Raw genomic sequence first — 14809 nt, forward strand, 5'->3', positions numbered from 1 at the left:
AGGATTGTTAAGGTGTATGGTGTGCTGGCTTTCATTAGCAGGGGGATTGAGTTTAAGAACAGTGAGGTTATACTGTAGCTCTATAGAGTCCTAGTTAGACCACACTTGGAATATAGTCTTCATGATATGAGGTCAAAAGTCATATGACACCAGAAGAAATGAGCTTTACTCTATGAATTACATGTAAGCTTTTAGCCTGACCCCAGCTTACAGTCAAGATTTAGAGCATGAAATGAATGGTTTTGAGCAAAATCGGTGTCAGATTTGAGTTTTTGACTGCCCGAGGATGGATTTTGGGTGTTACTTAAGATGGTGCTATTCATGTTTTTATTCAGCTTTAAAAACTTCAAGTGTCAAATAGTTCCATTTGAGCCTGTTGTTCTTGCATATCACATCAGCTTATGTTTATTTAACACATTCTAAAGAGAAAATTGAGAGATGGAATGATTTCATTTAAATGAATCTTGAAGTGGGTGTCGGAGCGAGATGTAGTGTAAGAATTGAGAATTGCCAGGCAAGCCCATAAGAAGTTCATTTGATTAGCATCTTAGTTGACCAATCCTGATTACAGACTAGAAGAAGATCAAAGGTTAAACCTTCTGGTTTCTTGCCAAGCTGAAACAAAAGTTATAAGACAGTTTGCAGTAATATGGAAGTCAATCATAGAATGAGTGTTCATCATTGAAAAGCAAATTTGTAAGGAGATCTTAGTTATTTGTAAGAATAATAGGGTTATAATAGTAAGGGATTTTAACTTTCCACACATAATCTGTGACTGCCATAGTGTTAAGAGCTTGGATGGAGTGGAATTTAAGTCTGTACAAGAAAATGTTCTTATGTGGATGTACCTACTAGAGAAGGAGCAAAGCTTGGCCTTCTCTTGGGAAATAAGGCAGGGCACATGGTGAAATATTAGTAGTGGAGCATGTTGGGGGCAGTGATCATAATTCTATTAGTGTTAAAATAGTGATAGAAAATGATAGACCTGATCTAAAAGGTAAAGTTCTAAATTAGAGAAAGACCAATTCCGAGGATATTAGACAAAACTTTCAAAAGTTGACGGGGGGGGGGGGCTATATTCGCAGGTAACGGTGTTAGGTTCCTTTCTTGAAATTCTTACATGCTTGATGCACCTGCAATACGCCACTTTCTATTAGCAGCCATGATTTATTTCAGCAAGTACAAGTTTTTGGAGGATCACTTAATACTTAGGGTGTAGGTTTGCTCGCTGAGCTGTAGGTTTGATATCCAGACGTTTCATTACCTGGCTAGGTAACATCAGTGGCGACCTCCAAGTGAAGCCTCTTTGTGATACTTGCGTAGCATGTCAAGCAAGGCTGTCTGAGCAAGGGATCTGTCCTCCCTTTATACAGGGTTTCACATCTGTTGGTTGTGCATGCAAGACTCAACTCCCTGCTATTTCCCCCAAAGTCAGGTACCACCCAAAAACAATCTAAAGTGGTTAAATTATTTCCAGAAATGGTGTGTGATTAGGCTGTTGCTCCAGCCTGGGTGTGATGAGGCTGTTGCTCCATTAACAGAATATGTTTAGTCAGCCACATCCTGCCTGCAAGACAGAAAAACACACCCAGCAGAACAAATTAATCCTTTAACATCTCAACGCAACAGTTGGAAAAATGGAAAGCCTTCAAAAATGAGATAATGAAAGTCCAGAGATAGTTTGTTTCTGTTGGTGTGTGAGGTTGGTAGCTGTAGGGAATGCTGGATGACTGGAGAAATTGAAGTTCTGGTCAAGAACAAGAAGGAAGCATATGTCATGTATAGACAGCAGAGATCAAATGAATCCTTAGAAAAGTAATATGGCAGTCAGAGTATACCCGAAGGAAATCAGGAGGGCAGAAATGCCACATGAGAGAACCTTAGCAGATAGGTCTAACGAGAAAGAGATTACATTAACAGATCTACAAATACATTAAGAACAAAAAAGTAATGTAGAGAACAGAGCCTCTTAAAGATCAGCAAAGATGCCTACTTATGGAACCACAGGAGCTGGGTGAGATACTAAGTAGTTATTTTGCGTCACTGTGGTGAAGTATATAGAAGCTAGACAACTTAGAGAAATGAACAGTGATATCCTGAAAAGTTTCCATTTTACAAAGATGTTGTTGCTCGACGTTTTAAAAATTTTAAAAGGTGGATAAATCCCCAGGACTTGATCAAATGTATCCTAGAACTTTCTGGGAACTGATTGGTGGGGCCCCCTCCTGAGACATTTGTATCATTGATAGCCACAGATGAGGTGCTGGAAGACAGGGGTTTGATTAACGTGGTGCCATTATTGAAGAAAGGTGGTAGGGAAAAGTTGGGGAACGAGAGAAGGGAACCTGACGTCATTGGTGGGTAAGTTGGAGGGAATTCTGAGGGTACAGGATTTAAATGTATTTGCAAAGGCAAGGACTGATTAGGGATAGTCATGGGAAGTCCTGTCTCTGTAGCTTGAGTTTTTTGAAGAAGTAACTAAGAGGGTTGTTTTATGGACTTCAGTAAGTGGATAACAAGGTTCCGCATGATAAACTGGTTAGCAAGTTAGATCACATGGAATCCAGGGCGAACCATTTGATACAAAATTGGCTCAAAGGTAGGTGGGAGAGGGTGATTGTGGAGGGTTGGTATTTGGACTGGAGGCCTGTGATCAGCAATGTACCAGAAGGATTAGTGCTAGACCCAATGCTTTTTGTCATTTATATAAATTTATTTGGATGTGAGTATCGGAGGTATATTTAGTAAGTTTGCAGATTACATCAAATTTGGTGGTGTTGTGGACAGCAAAAGTTAGCTCAGTACAACGGGATCTTGATCAGATGGATCAATGGGTCAAAGAATGGCAGGTGCAGTTTAATTTGGCTAAGTGTGAGGTGCTGCATTTTGGTAAGGCAAATCAGGGCAGGACTTGTACACTTATTGGTAAGGTCCTAGGGTATATTGCCGAATAAAGAGACCTTAGGGTTCACATTCATAATTCCTTGTAAGTGGAGTCACAGGTAGACAGGGTAGTGAAGAAGGCGTTTGGTATGCTTGCCTTTATTGGGCAATGCATTGAGTGTAAGAGTTGGGAGGTTATGTCGCAGTTGTACAGGACATTGATTAGGCCACTTTTGGAATACTGTTCAATTCTAGTCTCCCTTTCTAGAAAAAATGTTTGGGAACTTAAAAGAATTGAGAAGAGTGATGCCAGGGTTGGAGGGTTTGAGCTACAGGGAGAGGCTGAATAGGCTGGGGCTATTTTTCCTGAAGCTGAGAGGTGACCTTGGATTATAAAATCGGGGGCATGGAGACAGTAAATTGGCATGATCTTTTCTCCCCAGAGTAGGGTACTCCAGAACTAGAGAGCATAGGTTTAACATAAGAGAGCAAAGATTTAAGTGATATAAGGGGCACCTTTTTCATGCAGAGGGTGGTGGATGCATGCATGCAACGAGCTGTCAGAGGAGGAAGCTGGTACAATTACAATGTTTAAAAAGCATCTGGATGGGTATGTGGATAGAAAGAGTTTAAAGGGATATGGGCCAAATGCTGGCAAATGGGACTACATTTATTTAGGATATCTGGTTGGCAAGGACGAGTTGGACTGAAGGGTCTATTTTGGTGCTGTACATCTCTGACGCTGACTGTAAACAGAAGATGTGCCATACTTTGTTTTTCTGTTTCATGGGCACTTTGAAATAGACTAAAATTCAGAAAAATACTGTAAACGTGTTTTATTTGTTCAGTGTATTAGTCACACATTGTGAAAGTTCATAAATGTGACCCCCTGTCCTGTGTTAGACTTATATTGTTTTGTTTGGGAGTGAAGTGCAACTAATTGGAGCAACTACTGGATTGATAGTACAAGAATGCTTACATTATGATGAACTTGAATAGCTAGCACCTGAAATGTGTATCAGAGTTTTTGAGGAAATTATTTTCTGTGACAATTATCATTTGGTCTACAAGGAACTGTTTATTTACATTTAATAGAAATATGCACTCGTGCGATCCATATTTGAATTAACATTTGAGTTTTTGTCTTTTCCACCTTCGAGAGTTTGTTCTGTAGATGTCAGAAGAGATGCGTTTCAATCTAATAGAAGTTTAGTATGTGCTAATGGAGGACCGTTGAGAAGCACTTTTGACAATCCCCAACTTTATGTGCATCAAATGATCTATCAGTTTTAATTCTATTTGTTTGATAACGTATTCATTCCTGTCCGTACAATGAAACCGTTAAGGAAAGTAAAATTTATTCTAGAATTTCAATTTTGCCAAGAAGTGCTAATCTCTTGGCAAAAAAAGTGCATATTTAAGAAAGAATGATTGGAAAGTTTAATTTACAATATTTGACTATGTAAGTGACCTTCATTATCTTCTGAGGTTTCCAAGGCCATACGCAAGCATTTTATCTTCTCCCCTGCCTGCACCCACCACTCCCAAAAACAAGCAAGTTCTCAACACTTGATCTTGATTAAAGCAGTAATTACTTCCAAAAACAAAAAGGAGAACCTTTTAATATGCGATGTTCTTTTAATTGAACATTAAAAGTGCAGGCATTTATTTATAAGTAAAATTATACTTGAATTTCAGAATGGTGACAGTACAATATGTTGTATAAAACATTCTACAAAATTTGGAATCCTCTGTAATCTCTATATTAGAGTGCTCAAAAGCCTTTCCTATGCAATAATCACCTGAAAGGCTCTAAAACTTCATTATATCATATTAGCAAATGAGACTCTAAACATGTTCGTTTAAAAAAAAAATTACAATGTATTTAGATGGTACTGTTTAAAACAAAAAGCTTGTAAGCAGCAAGTAATGTCCAAGCATTTTTGTTTGTCTTAAACTGTTGACAAAATGTGATGAGTTGCTTGCATTTTACACACCAGTCCAGTTTAAATTAGTACTGATGTGTTGGTTCAGTGCTCACTATGAATAATGAGTTTTTTCTAAGAATAAAATTGGAGTTCTCTTAAGTAGGTTTGTCTTTTTAAACACAGGCCCTTCCGTTTCGAAAAATACAACACAGCATAACTGCACAAGACCACCAACCCACCCCAGATAGCTGCATCCTGAGTATGGTAGTGGGCCAACTTCAGGTAAGAGTATTTCTGTTTGTGGTCTTTAATTTCATTCAAATCTCTAAACTGCACTGACTTTTACTAAACGTGTTTGTTCTGCTGTTTATAACTTCCTATTAGTAGAATGGTGTCTAAATCACTTTTTTAAAATTTGCATTCACATATATGGGTGCACAGTTAGAAATATATCTAAAATAGCAGGAAAGTATGTAGGAATTAGGAACAGAAGTATGCCTTTTGGTCCAGAAAGCCTGCTCTGCCATTCAGTTAAATCACGAATAATCATCTGTCTCATTTTCCAGCAGTGAACCCTTGATGTCTTTAAAATTTAGCAAGTTTTCAAACTCTTGTCTTGAATATACTTGACTGAACCTCCTCAATCTTCTAGCAAATTCCACAATTTACTGCCCTCTGAGTGAAGAAATTCTTCTTTGTCATTGGCCTAAATGGCTGGTATCTTAATCTGAGACTGTCTTTCTTGGCCGACCACTACCTGCCTCTCCTAAAAGTCGGGGGAACTGTCTTTCCTAAGATTAGCTGTACGCATCCTGAATTGATGCCTGATTGTAATCTATCTTCAGTCTATCCTGATTGGACAATTCCACTATCCCAGGAATGTGTCAGATGAAACCTTGTTACTCTCCTATGGTATGTGTATTGTTCCTTGTGTAAGGAGACCAAAACTGTACACTATACTCCACTCTCCAGGGTGCAGTCTCACTCAATCTTGTACAATTGAACCAAGATGTTATAAATTCCTGTGTTAAAATCCCCTTGTAAAAAAGCATAACAAAACCTGCATTCCATCTTTGAATTAAATTCCTTAAAAACTAAAGGTAATTCATGATTGCATACTTGTTGACTGTTAAAATCTTTTTAAAGTGGTTTTATAAATCTCTTGGTTTGTGTTCTCAGTCCCTGATAGATACCTCTGCTGCTGCCGTTCAGGAACACACTCCTTTTTCACTTTGAGGAAATGTGACATTATGTATTTGAGTAGTTCACCAATAAGTTTCAACTTGTGAAAAGTTCAGCAGAAGGTTGCAACTTAAATTACAGCTGTTTTTCATGTGACAAAGGGCAAATGGAAGTAGTTTATATGAAGTTATGCACCATAATTTGTTCTGTAGGTATACACCCTGTATTAGAAAAAGCAAGTAACTAAAGGAGTTGCTAACTTTCTGCATGTGCTGTTGCTATTACTGCTGTGATGGGCCTGTACTGACACACTATATCCTGGTTGTGGAAGCAATCAAAAAATATAGGAGCAGACGTAAGCTGTTCAACCCTATGAGTCAGCTCTGCCATTCAGTGAGCTCATGGCTGATCTGATAATCATCATATTCATCTTCCTGCCTTTTCTCCATATCTCTTGATTCCCTTAGGAATTACAAATCTGTCTGTCTCAATCTTGAATGTATTTAATGATTCAGTCCCTACAGCTTTCTGAGATAGAGTTCCACACATTCACCACTCAGAACAAATTCCTCTTCATCACTTTCTTAAATGGACAACCCCTAACTCTGAGGTTATGTTTCTGGTCCTAAACACTTAGTGCTGCGAGTAGTATTGAAGAGTAAGTCTTAGGCAATTATAAAAGTAATAGAAGATTTTCAACTTCTCCAGAATTAACTGGGGTAGTCATTGTGAAAGGTTTTGAGGGACCAGAATTCTTAAATCATCAGGAGAGCTTTATAAGCCAATATGATGAAGCCTCTTCAAGAGAAGAGGTGGTCCTGACATAATTTTAAGTAATGAAGCTGGGCAAATGGTTGTAATGTCATGGGATGTGCATTTTACACAGTGATCATACTTTCGTTGGACTAAAGGTGATTATGGAATAGATCAGAGATAGGTTTACAGACCGATCCTGAACAGTGGGTTGCATTCAAGAAGGAAATGTGGAAAAGTCAACATCTTCCAATGAAGAAAACTAATGGGACCTCATCCTGTGAATGCTGCCTAAGAAAGGATATACAGCATTGAACTAAGAAAAATGGAGGCCAGTGGCAGAAATTGACAGCAGAGTCCTGAGAGGAATATAGAATGTGCAAGAATAAATTTAAAAGGGAGAGTAGGAGAGCTAAAAGATGCTATAAAAGGTAAGATAAAAGAAAATCCAAAGTTATTTTACAGATACATTTTTGGGGGGGGGGGGAAGGATAATGAGGGAAAGAGTAGGGCCCCTTAAGGGCCAAAGCGGCAATTTGTGTGGAGCCAGAGAATGTAGGTAGGGTTCTCAATGAAATACTTCTGATTGTTGTTCACTAGTGAGAAGAACAATATGGGTATAGAAATCAGGAAAAAGCATAGTGATAGTGTTTTTAAAAAAGCATAGACAGAGATGATGATTTACATATTCACGCAGGCTTAAAATTAGATAAATCTCCAGGACTAGATGTAATCTATCTTGGGCTGTTCATTGAGATAAGGGAGGAAATAGCAGGGCACTTGCAAACATTTTCAACTCCTCTTTGGTCACAGGAGAGGTTCTAGAGGACTAGAGGTCACCCAATGTGCTATCATTAGGCCATAAAACATCGGAGCAGATATTAGGCCATTCAGCCCATTGGGCCTGCTTCGCCATTCAATCATGGTGGATAAGTTATTCAATCGCTTTCTTCTCATCTCCCTTAATCCTCTTAATTCTGATGAACCTATCTATCTCAGTCTCAAATATACTCAATGATCTGGTCACTACAATGTTCTATGGCAACAAATTATGTAGATTTACCACTCTTAGACTAAAGAGGTTTCTCTTTATCTCCATTCTAAACTGTAGAAGCAATTCTGAGGAGCAGAATTAGTGTGCATTTGGAGAAGTGGATTAATCAAGAACAGTCAGTATCATTTTGTTAAAGGGTCGTTATGTCTGACCGTTTGATTTTTTTGAAGAGGTAACCAGCTGTGTAGATGAGGACAATACTTTTGAGGTTATTTGGACTTCAACAAGGCTTTTGATAAGGTAATGCAAGGAGAGTGATAGCAAAGATAAGAGCCTTTGGGATCTAAGGAAATATGGCTAATTGCATCAACGATTGGCTGAGTGGCAGGAAGCAGAAGGTGGTGGTTGAGGGGTGTTTTTCTCACGAAGTCTGTGTTTGGGTTTCTGCAAGGATTTGTTGGGTCCTGGCTGTTTGTGATACATTTAAAATCGAAATCATTTATAATGTAGGAGGGTTTATCAGTAAGTTCACTGACATGACAAAAATTGGAGTGATAATAGTGAAGCCTTAGACTGAGAGAGGGTGTAGATGGGCTGGTCATATGGGCTGATCAGTGGCAAATGGAATTCAATCCAGATAGATGAAAGGCAATGCACTTGGGCAGAACGAATAAGGCAGGAGAATCCAGGAAAAATGATAGGACTCTGAGAAGCACTGACGATTGGAGGGACCTTGATGTACATGCAACTGGTCCCTTAAGGAATCTGGACAGATGGATAAAGTGGTTAGGAAGCCAACATAGTGAATTGCTGACACACAAATTTCAAGAGGACGCAGCTGGAACTGTACAGAATGCTTGCTCAGCTACAGCTAGAGTATTGTGTGCAGTTCTGGAATTCATATTACGGGAGGGATGTGGTAGTATTGGAGATGGTGCAGAGGAGATTTACCAAGGTGTTGCCTAGGCAGGAGAGTTCTTTTAGAAAAGAGATTGAACAGACTAAGGTTGTTTTGTTTAAAGCAGTAGAGATTGGCAGGGGACGTGATTCAGATGGATAAAATTGAGGTGCACAGATTGGACTGGAAGAAACATTTCCTCTTGATGAAGGGATCAGTGACTCGGAGCTTAGATTTAAGGTAAATGGCAGAAGGTTTCAAGGAGATATGAGATTAAAAACCTTTTTCACCCAGAGGTGATGGGAATCTAGAATTCGCTATCTGTAAGAGTGGTAGAGGCAGAAGTGGGATCAAGGACTGAGTTGAAAACAAAAGTAAATGAATCCAACTGGGTTAAAGTATGGATATTAAGATATCCAGCAAACTTTATTTTAACCAGCATCTTATGAACTGACACACTCAATAAACTGACAAAAAACTTATACACCTGAAATATAGGAGGTTTACTGTATTATCGCAATGTCAGAGTAGTCAATTGAGGGTGCAAGTTAGAAGGATCTATGCTAGGAAGTTTTATTTATGCTGTCAATAACATACATTGTGATGTGTATAAAGCCTTGCATTATGTTGGTGTGTTTTTACATTGATTGGACCTTTTGATCAAACAGAATATTTGATGAACTGGTCCTATAGTTTCCAGTTCACAAACATTTTGCTGTGTTTAACCTTCCGTAGTATACTGACAATTAATGGAATTGAGTATTGCTAATGTCTCTAATTACTCAACTTGATATCCCACAAACCTGCAAGTGGGATGGAGTTTAATTTAGATAAATGCGAGGTGCTGCATTTTGGGAAAGCAAATCTTAGCAGGACTTATACGCTCAATAGTAAGGTCCTCGGGAGTGTTGCTGAACAAAGGGACCTTGGAGTGCAGGTTCATAGCTCCTTGAAAGTGGAGTCGCAGGTAGATAGGATAGTGAAGGTGGTGTTTGGTATGCTTTGCATTATTGGTCGGAGTATTGTGTACAGGAGTTGGGAGGTCATGTTGTGGCTGTACAGGACATTGGTTAGGCCACTGTTGGAATATTGCACGCAATTCTGGTTTCCTTCCTATCGGAAGGATGTTGTGAAACTTGAAGGGGTTCAGAAAAGATTTGCAAGAGTGTTGCCTTGGTTGGAGGATTTGAGCTATAGGGAGAAGTTGAATAGGCTGGGGCTGTTTTCCTGGAGTGTCAGAGGCTGAGAGGTGACCTTATAGGGGTTTATAAAATCATGAGGGGCATGGATAGGATAAATAGACAAGGTCTTTTCCCTGGGGTGGGGGGAGTCCAGAATGAGAGGGCATAGGTTAAGGGTGAGAGGGGAAAGATGAGACACCAAGGGGCAACTTTTCAGAGTGGTGGTGTGTGAAATGAACTGCCAGAGGAAGTGGTGGAGGCATTTAAAAGGCATCTGGATGGGTATATGAATAAGAAGGGTTTGGAGGGATATGAAGGGTTTGGCAGGTGGGACTAGATTGGGTTGGGATGTTTGGTCAGCATGGAAGAATTGAACCAAAGGGTCTATTTCCGTGCTGTACATCTGTGACTCTGACTGGAAGAAGAAAAAGAAAATGTAGGTAGAGTAATTAGAGGACTGCAGCACCCATACTGAAGAAACCGGTCTTAGCAAGTAAAATTTGCATGTTGAAGAGATCTGTTGGGACAGTGCATTTGAGAAGTAGTTGTCATTTTTAGTATCATAACAGGAATAGAATGATTTAACTGTAGGTGAGTTAAAGCTTCTGTGTTATCTTTCCTGACCATGATGAGCAATTTTCATTTAACTAGTATTTTTTAAATAAACGGATACTGTAAGTTTAGATGTAGGACTGTTGTAACATGTAAGTTAATATCAAATGTTTAATATTTAAGCTGTACAGTTAGCAACGTCTGAATCACCTAAGAGTTTAATTGTGAAGTTTCTGGTTTGAGTAGATAAATTCAGCTTAATGTAATGCTTTTAAAGCACATGAAAATTATTTGTCATTTAAATTTTGTTCAGTGATATTTATGGAACTGCTTTGGCACTCAAGGTGCGCTAACAGTTACATTTTGGAAATGTTTTTGACGTGCTTGTGCACCCTGCCAAATGAAGTATTTGCTCTCTATTTTTCTCATGTTTTCTTATCTGGTTAGTGAAGCACTTTCGGATTATGTAGAAGAATTTAATCAAAATGACTTGGTTGTTTCTGAAATTGTTTTGTTATTTCCTGTGGCTAAACTTTCATCCAGAGTTCAGTTTCTTTCTCGTCCCTACCTGCCAGCACTTTGTCCAAATCCCTCCAAACCCTCCTTATTCATGCCTTTTAAATTCCTCCACCACTTTCTCTGGCAGCTCCTTCCACACGCGCACTACCCTCTGTGTGAAAAGTTTATTTTGTAATAAAGTTACTATGTTTATTTTGCTTTGTTTTGAAATTGTGTGTAGTCACCTTGATTTTATGTCAGGCACACTGATTTGAACTTACCAGGTACATAATCTTAAATGTTTTGAAACAGGAGACATTTGATTGTCTATTCTTGTCAAGTTTTCCTCTTCCTTTCCCTGTATCCGTTGCTTTCTTCCATTTTTTAAGTATGCATTTTCCAACATGTCATATGTTCGTGGTAAACCATCACATTTAGTAATCCATTGTGTGGTAAGAGTTTTTGTAAATAATACAAGTTGATTTTCCCTGATATTTAATTCCCGACCACCGAGAAACCAGGCTGAGAGCTGCCCAGAAACCAGGCCGCCTCTCAGAATTGTGAATTTGTGGAACTTGCTGCACAGAGTGCAGAAGAGGCAAACTCAATCAACAGATTCTAGAAAGAAATTGATTTCTGATGAAAAGCAGGATAAAGGGCTATGTGGAGCAGGCAGGAAAGTGGAGTCGAGACCAGGAGATGATCAGCCATGATCATGCTAAATGGCAGAGTGGGCTGGAAGGGCTGAATTGACTACTGCCACTCCTACTTCCTATGTTCATAATCCTGTCTATTACTTAGCACTTCAAACACTTCCAAATCGTGTAAATCATATGTGAGACTTCTGTCATTTCCTCTTAAACTTTGAATTGTAAAACAAGCCTCAACATTTTAACCTTTCTTTAAGTCTGTAGTCTTTCAATCTTAGTGTCATTAGAAAGAGTCTTCATTGGATTCTTTCCATGGCAGAGGTATACTTTTTTTACGGTGCCCACAACTGCATTCAGTATTCCCAACTCAGGTTAAACCATAATATTTTACACAAATTGAATTACATTAATTTGCTTTCATGTTTAGCTAAATAAAAAATAGATTTTTTTGTCTTTGCATGGACAGGTTGGATTGAAGGGTCTGTTTCCATGCTGTACATCTCTGACTATTATTTGCATGGGCAATGTCCACTTTTAATGATCATTTCATCTCTGCACCTGTAGATTCCCTCTTGCTTTTTGATGCAATTTTGCAAACATGAAATAATGTTGTTTTATTTTGACTTGCTGTCTGCAGTCGGTCAACCTGAACACCTGAAATTTTGTTCTAATTTTACCATCTTGTGAACATCCATGAGAAAAGTTAATTGATATTTTCAATTACTGCAGCTGGAATTGGAGAAGGTAGCAAATTGTCCATTGGCATGTCCAAATTCTTTCTTGAATCGGTCAGTTTGCTATTGTATGCACATAGTATCAGATGCATAGATCAGTTTGTACCAGTTTAGTGTCCCAATTTTTTGACAAAAATATATTAGATTTGGGTCTTCAAGACTTCAGTTTGTTTCATATCAACAAACTGAACACTTGTAGGTTTAGCACTTCCTTATGCGTTTCTGCTTTGGATTATTCTCAGTACTTCAAAATATATTCTATTGTTTAGATGATAAAATCATAGACTTCAGTCTTGGGGATATTTTCTCAGAAGATATTTGAATTTTAAAATGTAGGAATATAAAATCATATTCTGTAACAGTCTGTTATTTCATCTTTTGTTCAGGCAGATGACGACCAAGTTATAGGCTTTCAACAAACATTTTTGTTGAAATGCCTGAGTGATACCTGGGTGTGTACCAATGAGGTCTTCAGGCTAGCACTTCACAACTTCTAATAAACAATCAACCTTCTCCTCTCTTGTCTTTCCTCCTCCCCAGTAAGCATTACATTTTGCAGTTTTGCATGTGTGTTATCTTCACAGCAATTTGCTTGATGCTAATGTGGGTTTGTTTGTCTTTGTGTAGTATTGAATTTTAATAATTTCACTGGTCTCTGTGTAATGTAGACATATAATCTAAATTATAAAACTTTGGATGTGTGTACATCTTGAGTTGAATACCATTGCATCAGTGTAATTCTCTCCTGTTTAGATAACTTGTTTGTTTTTGTTTAATTGGTGACGGTTAGCTGTTAATTGCTAATTAGTGAGTCATTCATTTTGCATGATTTGGAGATGCTGGTGTTGGACTGGGGTGTACAAAGTTAAAAATCACACAACACCAGGTTATAGTCCAACAGGTTTAATTGGAAGCACACTAGCTTTCGTTTTGCATTTCATTTTGCATTAAGCTGAAACCTTGATCTTTAATGAACTGTTTTGCAGGTAAACTACGCAATTGCTTGTGGAGAACAGGAAACATTTGCTCGCATACAATATTTTGATCTGAATTGTCTGAGCCCATTTCTGACAAATCTAAATCCAAAGTAGCTAGTTAAATGATTTATTTGCAAAGTGTCAAGTATTATCTACAGTGGTCTGAAGTTTCCATTTTGGGTGCACGTGGAGTTGTCCATTTTTTATAATGTCAAATTATATTCTCTCAATTGTAGCAGAATATCATCAAAGTTTAAAATTGCGTAGCTCCGCATTGGCAGCTGCACAGTCTTATGCAGATTGTGACTGTTTCTGGAAAGCCCCACATTTGTCTGTATCCATCCCTAATTGTCCAGGAGGCAGAGGTGAATATGCAGTTTACATGGTGAATATATGCCCATGGTGCTGATCTGTGTGAAGTTTTTAGGAATTTGACCTCGTGCAATTAAGGAAAAATGACATACAGCATGGTGAGGGATTGGAACAGGAATTTAGAGGTGGTAGTGTTCTCGTGCACATGTTCCCCTCCTTCTAGGAAGTGCAGGTGTACCTCGATTATCCGAACATGATGGGCAGGCACTATTTCGTTCAGTTAATCGATTAAATGCCTTTACTCTGAGGCTTGGAGCTTTTACAGTCTGCTCCCTGTTCAGGAGGTAAGGCAGCATCACAGCACGTGAGACCCTGCCCCAACATCCCCTGCTCCTAACCCCATTCAAAACCCCCGCCCTGAACCCTGTCCAACCCCATCTCTTTCTCTTCACCCATCCCCGCAGGCTGACTGAAAAGCACATTTGCCCTTTACAGGACAATGTGGGGAAGAGGGCTTTAGGGTACATCACTGTGTAGAACTCCAGGGAAAGTGTAGGGGGAGTGGCGGGGGGGAAGAGAGAGAGCGTGCGGGGAGTCAGTCATTTGGAGACGGTGCCTGTTTAATCACTGTTGGAAACACGTCTTCGATGTTATGTTTCCATTAGGACCTCAGTCTCCTTCGGATAATCTGGTTTTCGAACAACTGGTATTCGGATAATTGAGGTTCCCCTGTAGTGGTTATAGTTTGGGAGATGCAGGCTAAGAAATGTTGAGTAAATTTTTGTATGTTGTAGATGGTATGCACTTTACCACTGGGACACCAGGGCTAGAGAAAGTGAATATTTAAGCTGTGCATGAAGTGTCTATCAAATAAGCTGCTGACCTTAGCTTTTTGAGTGCTGTTAAAGCTGTAGTCATCCAGGCAAGTCAAAGGTAATCCGGAATATTTCTGGCTTTCATATGGATAGTGAATGGCTTTTAGGAATTAGGTGGTGAGTCATTCATTACAGATTGTCAATTCTGCCTGCTTTTCTGGCCAGTAACAGTTGAGTTTCTAGACAATGATAACTTCAGGATAGTGATGGGGCCTTGGTGGTGATGTCATGGCATGACACGGGGAAGTGGTCGGATTTTCTTGTTGCCAAATTGTTAAAATAAAGCATCTCAACCTCTTGAACTGTCATCTTATGCATAACAGTCACAAAATTCATCAGAACTTCTGATTGCAAGGTGCTTAATTTTTAATGCGATGTGGTTGGTTTATTGT

At 38.9% G+C, this 14809-nt stretch overlaps 1 protein-coding gene across 9 annotated transcripts in view; it reads left to right on the forward strand.

Annotated features, from left to right (window-relative positions):
* nutf2 (nuclear transport factor 2) overlaps window positions 1-14809 on the forward strand; it is a 47692-nt gene that overhangs the window by 17117 nt on the left and 15766 nt on the right. For 8 of the 9 annotated variants that reach the window (XR_006314151.1, XM_043707084.1, XM_043707090.1 and 5 more), the window contains one exon: window positions 4995-5093. Coding sequence is in view for 8 of the 9 variants with exons in the window: in XM_043707084.1 (XP_043563019.1) it covers window positions 4995-5093 (99 nt within the window). In the remaining variant the exon portion in view is untranslated. Of the gene's footprint in view, window positions 1-4994; window positions 5094-12639; window positions 12793-14809 lie in introns of all 9 variants that reach the window. The other variant, XM_043707092.1, reaches the window with a different exon arrangement.

This window comes from Chiloscyllium plagiosum, chromosome 17 (assembly GCF_004010195.1).
Source record: "Chiloscyllium plagiosum isolate BGI_BamShark_2017 chromosome 17, ASM401019v2, whole genome shotgun sequence".
Classification (NCBI taxonomy): domain Eukaryota; kingdom Metazoa; phylum Chordata; class Chondrichthyes; order Orectolobiformes; family Hemiscylliidae; genus Chiloscyllium; species Chiloscyllium plagiosum.